Consider the following 10,818-nt stretch of genomic DNA (forward strand, 5'->3'; position numbering starts at 1 on the left):
ATTGATTAGAAATCCCATACAAAAGGCCCAAAACCATCGTAGCTTCTTCTTTCCCAGCACAAATCCAGCTTCAGAGGGTGGGCTGCTCTTCACTATCCTTGTAGGGAGGAATTCCACAGACCCTCACGCTGGCCCTGCATTTCAAGGTCAAGGGCCAGGGAGCAAAGGTCACTCAGTCACATGACTTCTTAGGACTGCTGATTAAGTTAGTTAAGAGGCTCTTTACAAATGATCAATTAGGTTGAGAGTGAGCAAGTGTGCTAAGACCTAATCCTCGGGCATTTTTACTTTGAATCAACTAGAGAGAGGTATACAGAGGCTGCCATAATTATTTCTGTTTAAACAAGAACAGTTGCCTGGCTGTCCTGCTAGAATTCATGGAAAAAGGCGCCTGGAAAAAAGGACTCGGGATCAGTAAAATTACAGATATTCTACTAAATTCCAATAGTAAAATATTGGTAATTTTTACCAGTCTTAACCTAACCCCACTCTCATACAGAACCCTCCCTCTACTGATGCCTAACCCTAAGACCTTCTACCAACACCTAACCCTTAAACCCCCAGGTGATGCCTAACACTTAACCCCCCCCCCCCCCGGCACCTAATCACCCCCCCTTCTTACCTTAAACTTATGCCCGCCACAAAGCTACAATTGCCGATATATGTCGCTATGCAAATTGCAGCATTGCATAGAGGCTGCAATGTAATACCGCAATTTGCATGCCTCGTCGCCTGGGATTATATCAGGTGCCCCCATGTGCCCAAATTTACCTTCTTTGGCGCAAATTGCGTCTCTCATACTGAGAGCCTATGGTGGCGCCCTTTTTTCTGCAAGGGCTCCAGTGCATATTTTCCTGCTTCGGCCCTCCTGATTCCTCCACCTCTCAGACATTTAGCCATAGACCATGAACAAGCATACAGATCGATGCAACAACAATTCAAGTTCTCAATAATGCATATCAACTTGTTTATTAGTATCAAAAATACACCTTCCCACTAAAAGTTCCCCCCCTAAAAACAGCCCATGTGGATACTGGAGCGCTCCTCGCATCCTCTCACCACACACATGCAGAACACCACCTCTGGCCAGATATTACTGTTCATTAGATTACTAGATTCCTTGTGTATTCAGTTAATCTATCGTCTTCTTTATAAGCAAAATTGATAAAAGTGATTTAATTGTGGGAAACTTCCCTTAACTGCACCAAAGTTCTGTCCAACTTTTTAGATTGTCTCCAACAGGTTTTAATCACAAAAACCAGCTGCAGGGATCCTCCAATAATCTTCCTGAGGCAACTCTCCCTCAGCGGATTTGTACTACACAGCAGTTGGAATTAGCATATAGTGATCACTCATCTCTAATCATAATGCCCATAGACTTCATCACTGATAGAAGACTGCTAGCAAGCATTCAGTTACGCTGCTCACATGTCAGATAGGAATTCGATACTATTCAATTCGATTTGCCATTGCAAAACAATGGCAAATCGAATTGAATCAAATCCCGATCGGACATGTCGATTTTAATCGGATCGTAAATAGAATTGTAATCGAATCGCACAAAGAATCGTATAGATGGGGCTTAAGAACCTTTTATCCTGCTGGTGCCTCTGTTTATTCTTACATTACCAATATCCACCCCTGGTGGAGGGGTTGATCCCCATTTTTTCTTTATCTACAGAGAGCGACTTTTAATCCTGAGTGAGGACAGGTCTAATCTCCTCACCTGCCTATACAGTGGTTACCTAGGCGGTAACCCACGTTTGTGAGTATATACATTATATACTTTTCATTTCCAACTCCTTGTTTTGCATACTACACTATATTGGGCTCTCGGTATTTCTTTTGTCTTTATCTGGCCAGAGGTGGTGTTCTGCATGTGTGTGGTGAGAGGATGCGAGGAGCGCTCCAGTATCCACATGGGCTATTTTTAGGGGGGGAGGGGGAACTTTTATTGGGAAGGTGTGTATTTTTGATACTAATAAACAAGTTGATATGCATTATTGAGAACTTGAATTATTGTTGTTGCATTGTATAATAGTTAGTTCAAAGTTCTCCCCCAACAGGGGTTTATGCAAAATTGTAAAGACCAGATCTCCAGAAACTAATTTGCTAAGCATACAGATCAGGTGTCTCAGACTAATATTTGACCGGATTTGCCAAATGCTTGTTTCAGGTGTGAGAGTCAGACGCCACTGTAGCCAGAGAGATCAGCAGGACTGCCAGGCAAAAAGGAAACAAATATGGCAGCCTCCATATCCCTCTCACTTCTGGTGTCCTTTAAGATTTGCTGTCCCATAATGAATCAATAAGACACATTTGCTACTCCCGATGGTAAATGAATTGTGTACAGCAATCAATTTACTGCCTTGCACCTGATCAGATTTACCGGTAAGTGGAAATTTGATCAAGGATTAATCACACCACTATATCTCCTATTCTGTATAGAAAACCATGAAAGCGCAAAAACTCCTAATGTTTTAATTAGCAACGAAGCCCATTTCATCGAACTTCCCAAAATCTTTATACGTTTTAGCATGCAGCTTTCTGGGGTCAACTGATCACAGGCAGGTTCATCAAATAATGTGTCATTGCATTCCCTATGAGAGCAGGAACACAAGCAACGCATTGGGACAGCAGCGCCTTACACTCGCATTGCGTGGGGTACTGTGAAGCATAAAGTCCATGAAAAGTATGCTTCGCTGCCACTGTTAATGCCGGCATCTAGCATGCAGTGTCTTACCATACCGCAATCCAGCGGCGTAACTACAGTTCATGGGTCCCCCCAATGTCAGCGGTGTAATATGTAGGCCCTTTATAAATACAATAAATGTTCACACCCCTTCCCTCCCCTTGGCGACCTTCATGGCCTGGGGGCCCATCTCAGAATGGTCATAAAGTAAGTGCGGCTATCATGATCTTCACATCCTTAACAAGTAGCCACAAAACACACCAGACAGTCCCCAGTATAGGAGGTGGGGAAGGTTAGTTACAACTCTGAGCCTCCCTGTGATCGCAGGTGCTGCTCTGCTCTATTTACACTCCTTCCCTTAACCCATTATACTGCAACGATCCCGCAGCACTGTGAACGTCTCTTAGGTGGTGTATTGCAGTGCGGCAAGCCGTGTTATAAAGCGCCCTTTACACTGCATCGCTGTGATTGAGGCCTAAGGCATGGCTATACATGAATCCCATTGAGTGTGAGCTCCTCAGCGCAGCAGGTATCACATTCCCCCGTGGTTACACTACACCAGTATCATCTGAGCTATAGAAACTGGTTGTACTACACAAAGGAGCTACCCACACAACATTTCCCTTCCCTGTTACGTATTCACTCGGAATGTGCCTACCTAACAGTTCTGTTAGATGAGGACAACATTCCTCTCGGAGGTACAGAACACATTGCAAAACACAACTGTACTTCTAGATCCGCGAGATCAGCCTATAAATAGAGATAATAAAAGGCAGCGACTGTGAAGTCCCAGATTTTATAGCAGGTGCAGAGTGTGCCAAGGCTCACCTGCAGAAACAGCACACGCTGCATGCCAGGCCAACAAAGCTTGTGTCAAAGCTGTTTAGCTGACGACCGCTGCTGCTCCTGGATTAGAACCGGTTCAAGTGGTGACATCAGCAGGAAGATCTGACAGGGCACCTATCAAGACGGCTAGACACTGATTATAACCCAACTGAGGGGCAGAGGTCTGCATTGGCTGCCTTCCTGCACCAGACTGCTCAAAGGGTAAATCCCTGACATAAGGACAAGCTCTATTTTAACCAGCAAAAGGGACTTATTGATACATGCAATAAATATGTTGAAACAGAGCATACTGCATAGTATCCACAAAGATGGATTTCACCAAAATAATGAACGCCTCATACACACACTAGACTATCACCGAGGTGACCCTAAAAAGCCGGCATGTATACACAACAGGTCCTCCTTTCCCGGTCTGTCCTGACGATACAGTTTGCCACCAACTTATAAAGATAAATTTACGTACATTGGCCAAATAGATTCTTATTCTGAGATCAAGGTTGCCCACACATTGCTCAATTTTCGGCAACCATATGCAGCTGATTCAATCATAATGATCAAATCTGGCAGAGATCAATGCCGCAGCCTACCACCTGATCGATCATCAATTACATTTTTGGCCAAATTGACTGAAACGATCAGTCTGGCATGCTGGAAAAATCTCAGTTGAAAGACTTCTTTGGGTGCACAGTAATAACTGCGCTCAAGTTTCTGACCTCTCTTCTCACACGTAGCTTCTTTCCTTCTCCTGAGTCCAGAGGGGTGGTGGCGGGAGATTGGGGCGTTGTGGTTCAACATATTACTTGTGGAGTGGCGGCACTAGGACAACGTCCAGTCTTGTAGCTCCTGTACTGAGTGATCACTCTTTGATCATATTTGATCAAAGAGGAATAACGGATGAGGGTTGGGGGGTATCTGAACAGATCTAAAAAATGCAGTTGGTCTGACATTCTACGCAATCCAATTGTGATTGGTTAACGATGGGCCAGTTTTATAACATTCATGTGGTTTAGGGCCAATAGATTTTGAATACAGATTGTGTAGGTCAGCTCTTATACTACATGGAAGCGGTAAAACTGACCAATCAAAACTGCATGTGTGTACCAGACTACATTCTTTGATAGTTTGTGTGAACTCTTTGCAATATGGAGAGCTGAACGCAAATTATCATTTCAGCTTGCTTACTTTGTTTTATCTCAATTAATATAAGACACAGCCATTCTGTGGGATTTCTAACAGAAACTGGGAGACGTTAGTGTCAAAATTCCATGCCGGATAACAATGGAAGAGTGCATGTGTTGAAAATGAGTAAAGGATTCTTGCTCTATGAAGCACATTACTCCAGCAGCAAGGTGGGTGTATACGGACAATCGGTGCTCCAAACAGACTGTTGTCATGGCAACAGAAGTGCAATTTCAGTTTGTTGACCGTTTTAGAAAAAAAACAAACAAAAAGTTATAGATTTTCTTTCGTAGAAGGAAACCTCTGGATGCTCCACGGGCTTCTCCGATCCTCCTCCACTGGCCAGAAACGTCTTCTCTACATCCGCTCCCTGGTCTGTGTGCAGCCGCACTGCACCTACTCTGTAGGACAGAGCCCCTTGTACACAGGGAAAAAGCCGTGCAACTGCAGTGCGGCTGCCCTCATACACGGACCAGGCCACAGCATATTCAACAAGGCTGGTCGTATATATTTAGAGGGTCCAACGGCTGGAAACGGCGAGGTTGAGAGGGATGGACAGAAGTCTCTGGACTATCCAGAAGCTCCCCTCTACTGATGTAAGTATCTAAAAGGTGGCCATACATCTAGACTTGACTAACGATTGACCATCAGATTTGATAATGATTATCAAATCTGAGGCAAATTGCTTCTGTCAAGAGCATGCTTGATCGACATTTTGACCAATTAAGGGTGGAAATTGGTTACATGTATCGAATGGACATGCAGGAAAATTTTCGACCAACACGCTCGATTGGGTGCACAGTGATAACCCGTCTGTGCCCTATTTCCGCATTAGGGCCCCACGTAACTACCAGCATATAGCATGTGTGTGACATCACAGTGCAAATACGGAAGTACAATGAGGACGGACAGTGCATAGCGGTATAACATAGTGCAGCATTGTCACGCACTGCATGCAGAGTATTACTGCAAAATGCGTGCATTATCAGCAACAGTGTATATTGCTTTTTATTGATTTATGCATCACTGCAATGCAATGCAAAACACAGATAACGTGCGGGACTGCTTTCTCGATCTGTTGCGTTCCAGCTGTTACAAGAAACACAACGCAATGGACACTGAACTTTGCCTAACTCTTCTTTGTAACCATGTCAACAGTCCCCTGTTTGGAGTACAGGCTGCCCATAATGCCCACTTTGCTGTATGAGTAATTATGATACACAAAACACAGGAGTCGAGGTGAAATCTCCCCAATGGTAAATTCAGACAGCAAATAACATACAAACCGACAAAAAAAAAAGAGAATCTTTACCTAGCCATACATGGGTCAACAACAATGAGTCCAACTCCGCAAAACATGGATTAAGCAGGCCATACAAATCGATTTCCCCTAACAAATTCAAGCATTCTGATCAAATCTGCCTCAAAAACAAGCAGCAGCAATTATGATTTGATCAATTTGCGACAAGAACAGATCTAAAATGTGGAAATGTTGGTCATTCGAATGTGGTGCTGGAGTGGCGGTAGATTGAAAGCCCATAGCGTTGCACTCTATTAAACAGTGCAATGCTGCAGTTCAATAAGTGTTCAATAGATTTCATGGTGAGATTCAGATCAGAGAGGGTCTGATGTGTTTGCCGCATTGGGTGGCAATCTAAGCGTTTTTTACCGCCATCGTTTTATTTCCTGCACATTGCATTGTGGGAAGAGATTCCACTAAAAAAAGAAAAAGTTCAGCCTGTGTGCACTTTGTACTTCTGAAAAGTTCTGCACTATTATGGGGTTAAAAAAAAAGTTTCGGCTGCACAGCGAGTCATGACACACACACACACACAATACACAGAGAGAAGTATTACGCACATTGATTAACCCTTTCAGTGGACAGCTTGTGATATCAGGCTCAATAGTCTTCGGTAGTAGTACTATTATTATGTATTTAGTGCCAACATATAACGCAGAGCTGTACCAGGGATACCAGTGAATTATTATAATATAAAATACAGGCGGATTAAAGTCGTACATTTAAGTAAGACACCTTTCCGAGTTACTATTTTCAGCTTGTTCAGAATGCTATATATAGCTTTCACAATTAAGATTCAAATACACAAACACACACCTAAATTATGTAACCAGCGCAAACACGCCGTGCTTCTATGCAATAATACCAGGCTATTTCAGGAGAGCTCCGTACAAATACACCTAGGGTTAGTTCTGTATGCACAGGCAGGCATGTGTGTCTATCAAAGTACCCACATTCACTCTTTCTCTGGTCTGTGTTGGGCAATCCCCTTACTTCAAATAAGTAGTTCTGCAATACAGCAAAGGACTACAAACATTAGCTATGTAGAACAATAAAGCATATTGTGAACCACAGCTGATAAACAAGGATTATAACTATAGTTTGACAGCCACATTGGACTTTATCCTGAACCAGTGCCTTACATTCCAGTGAATGGTAATGTATCTGCTACCTCCTTAGGTGCCCTTTTCACTCCCTCAACACAAGCCACAGTTCCACCCACCTGCAGAATGGGACTCCCTGTAGCCAGAAATTCTACTATGCAAATACATCGCCCACCCCACAGACACCCACCTTTGCCTCAGAGTAATTGTCATCTTATTTATCCTCAACAAAACCAGCAACCCCTATCATCTTCAAGCGCGCGTGTTTCTACAGAAGGTGCCAAGTCTATTTTCTACCCAATAGCCCATCTATGTGGACCTCCTCAAAACACCAGCAACCTTCTCGATTTCAAATAGGTACCACTTGAGACCCCTTCAAAACAAACAAACAAACACACACCCAGATACCCCTCTTGTAGATTTCTTATGTAACCTCAAAGTTATAAGGCTCTTTGAATCTCTCACACATTATATGCCCACTTACAAAAGTTCTCCCCCGGACCTCCTATACCATCATTCTCCTGTTCTAGGTTAATGTAACAGAAGCTTTCTATGCCTTAAATGTCAGCAGTTACGCCCTGTAGCTTTTACTCCTTATCAGCCTTTACACTTTCCCGCTCCACCAAGTGCCCCCATTGTAACCTCTAAAGACTGTTTTTTAGTTTACCTTTTCAGTTTTGCCAACCCCCTTCCACACTCTCTCTCTGGCAAGTGGCTCTGGTATTTATAGTCTCAATCAGGTGCCCCCTATACACTTCAATCCAGTTGCAGATGACCCCTGTACCCTCTAGAAAGAACCCACTCATTCCCTACTAGAAAATTCACCCCTATACACATCTAGAAGGTGCCACATGAACTCCTGGTAACTTCTAGCAGGTGCCCCCTGACCACCTGTTGACATGCAGCAGGTGCTCCAATAGACATCCAGCAGGTGACCTCTGAACTCCTCTAGACATGCAGCAGGTACCCCCTGTACTCCCGTAGACATCCACAAGGTGCTTAATGTACTCCTGTAGACCTCCAGCAGGTGTCCCCCGAACTCCTGTAGACCTCTAGCAGGTGCCCCCTGAACTCCTGTAGACCTCTAGCAGGTGCCCCCTGAACTCCTGTAGATATACAGCAAGGGCCACCTAAACTCCTTTAGACATCTAGCAGGTGGCCCCTAAACACTTGTAGACATCCAGCATGTGCCCCCCCCCCCCCCCCGAAGATCTCTAGCAGGTACTCCTGAACTCTTGTAGACCTCTAGCAGGTGCCCTCTGAACTCCTGTAGATATACAACAAGGGCCATCTAAACTCCTGTAGACACCCAGCAGGTGCTCCTAAACACCCATGAAGATCTCTAGCAGGTGCCCCTGAACTCCTGTGGACCTCTAGCAGGTGCCATCTGAACTCCTATAGACATCCAGTAGGTGCTTCCTGTACTCCTCTAGCAGGTGCCCCCTGAACTCCTGTATCCACAAGCAGGTGTCCTCCTGTACCCGCAGGTGCCCTGTGTACTCATGCCCTCCAGCAGGTGCCTTTACTCCCTTCTGGTATATGACTTTTGTAGAACACACTCTCCAGCAGGTGCTCTTGTTTGTCCCCTTCTCTCTCCGTACAGTTCTGTGCAGTCCATCTCTTACATGTACACTTCCCATCAGGTGCCCCTTTAGATCTCCTCTGTAAGTCCCACCCCATCCCTCCGTTACACCAGCAGGTGCCCCTAGTCTCCTCTATGGAATCACTCGCAGCCTCCCCGTAGTCGTACCTTGCTCTTCACTTCCACCGTGCTGAGGGACCTGCTGCTTGTGCCCGGCGCCCGGTGAGTCCGGTTCATGTTGCCCGCTGGGATCTTCTCTCTCCTCTGCGCTGTCCCCCCCACTGAAACGTAGAGAACCCAGGGCCGTCTACGTCACTGCCCCGCCCACAACTCCTCCCCCAGTCTCGCGCGTGCACCTGCCCTCCGGAGCGCGCAGGTAAACCCGCCCCCTCCACCTGGAGAGAGGAGCGCCGTGTGCGTCATGACGTCGCCAGGCGGTTGCTATGGCAGCAGTAACAAATGTGTGTCACCAGGAGGAGCCTCAACAACTATGGCTGATCCTAAATACTCCATGACCATGCTTTATACTTCCTATCCTATACACATATTGCTGAGCCCACAGGCATACTTATCACCAGGAAAGCCCTCAGATAATAAAAAACACTCGAAGTAGATTTACAGTTCCTAAAAAATAAATGGCTTAAACCTGAGTAAAGCTATATAAAAAGATAAAATAAGAAATGATGAAGCACTACAGCAAAATGTTTCTTACATTTGAGAAATTAAAGTGAACCTGAGATGGTACACTGGCCCTTATTTATACTTAACTGGGGCTTCCTCCAGCCCCATGAGCACCCTGACTTCCCTCGCCATCCTCTTCGTTCTTCAGAAGTACTGTGCAGGCACATAATGTTCCAGGGAATGTGGAAGCCCACAACTGGCGGTGACTAACCAGATTACCAACTGGCGGTGACTAACCAGATTACCGGGAGTCACAGTGCCAGAACAAAGGGGCCGAAGAAGACGCTGAGGGAAGCCCCAGTGCCCATAGGGCTGGAGGAAGCCCCAGGTAAGTATAAATAAGGGCCAGTGTACCATCTCAGGTTCATTTTAAGCCCCCATGGATATGAGCATATATTGTAATATAAAGACAGATACAAAAAGGCCTAAAGGCCCGTACACAGGCTCGATTGATGTCACCCAACGCAGATCAGGACTCTGATCCATTGGGGGACATTGTAGGACCGAGGCTGTACAGACGCGTAGTCAGCCTGCAGGCTGATAACACATCCTGTGGCAATGTGGTGGTGGGGGTGTGGGGGTAAGGCCAACGGAGCAGCGAGGATTGGGCCTGTTTCCACTTGTGCGTTGTGCGGAGAGTTTTTGTGTGCGGGGAAAATCTGCACGGCAGAGCCGTCAGAATTCGCTCCCCGCACACCGCTATGCGAATCGCATTCAATGTATTTAATAGGGAAATTGCATGCGGTTTTGGCATGCGATTTTCCCGCGATTTCGCATAGGAAGTAATGTCAATTTACACAGGCAGTGACAGTTAAAATCACATACCTACTACCCTATGCAAAATCGCGGGAAAAAACGCATGCAAAATCGCACCCGCATGCGAGTTCCTCCGCGGTGATTTCCCGGCGATGCCGCACCGCACAAGTGGAAATGCAGCCTTACAAATTATTCCGCCTAGAAGTGGTCAGGGGGTTGCTGTACACACGCTGATTCTAAACTGGAGCCAAAAGAGAAACGCAGTAGTGACATCACACATCAGGTTAATAATGCCCATACACGATACAATAAAAACGTGTTTTTCCCATTTATTCAACCAAAACGATTGAATCAAATGAAAGTTAAAAATAATATTTTTTTCGATCAAGAAAAACAAACGATTATCCCGCTTTTCCGATAAAAATCCGATCGGACATGTTAGAAAAATATTTATATTCAATCTAATGGAATAATCAAACAAAATTCTCTCATCTAATAAAAAGGAAAAAATTGTACCATGTATGGGCACCATTAGTGCGGAGACCAATGCTCTCGGATGTCCAGTAGCCGAAGGGGTCAGGGGTTGCTGTAAACCTGCTAGATTCTAAGCCTTGGCAGAGTTTAATCTAGCATGTTTACAGGGCTTTAAATGTGGTCGGTAGTCAGACAGCAGGTCAGG

General features: G+C 45.2%; 1 protein-coding gene across 1 annotated transcript in view; it reads right to left on the reverse strand.

Annotated features, from left to right (window-relative positions):
- The window catches only part of PARD6B (par-6 family cell polarity regulator beta), a 71,438-nt gene extending 62,394 nt beyond the window's left edge, over window positions 1–9,044 (reverse strand). The window contains exon 1 of the mRNA XM_068264145.1: window positions 8,871–9,044. Within this exon, the coding sequence (XP_068120246.1) occupies window positions 8,871–8,939 (69 nt within the window). The 5' untranslated portion in view covers window positions 8,940–9,044. The remainder of the gene's footprint in view (window positions 1–8,870) is intronic.
- Between the last annotated feature and the right edge of the window lie 1,774 nt (window positions 9,045–10,818).

Source organism: Hyperolius riggenbachi, chromosome 12, assembly GCF_040937935.1.
Source record: "Hyperolius riggenbachi isolate aHypRig1 chromosome 12, aHypRig1.pri, whole genome shotgun sequence".
Classification (NCBI taxonomy): domain Eukaryota; kingdom Metazoa; phylum Chordata; class Amphibia; order Anura; family Hyperoliidae; genus Hyperolius; species Hyperolius riggenbachi.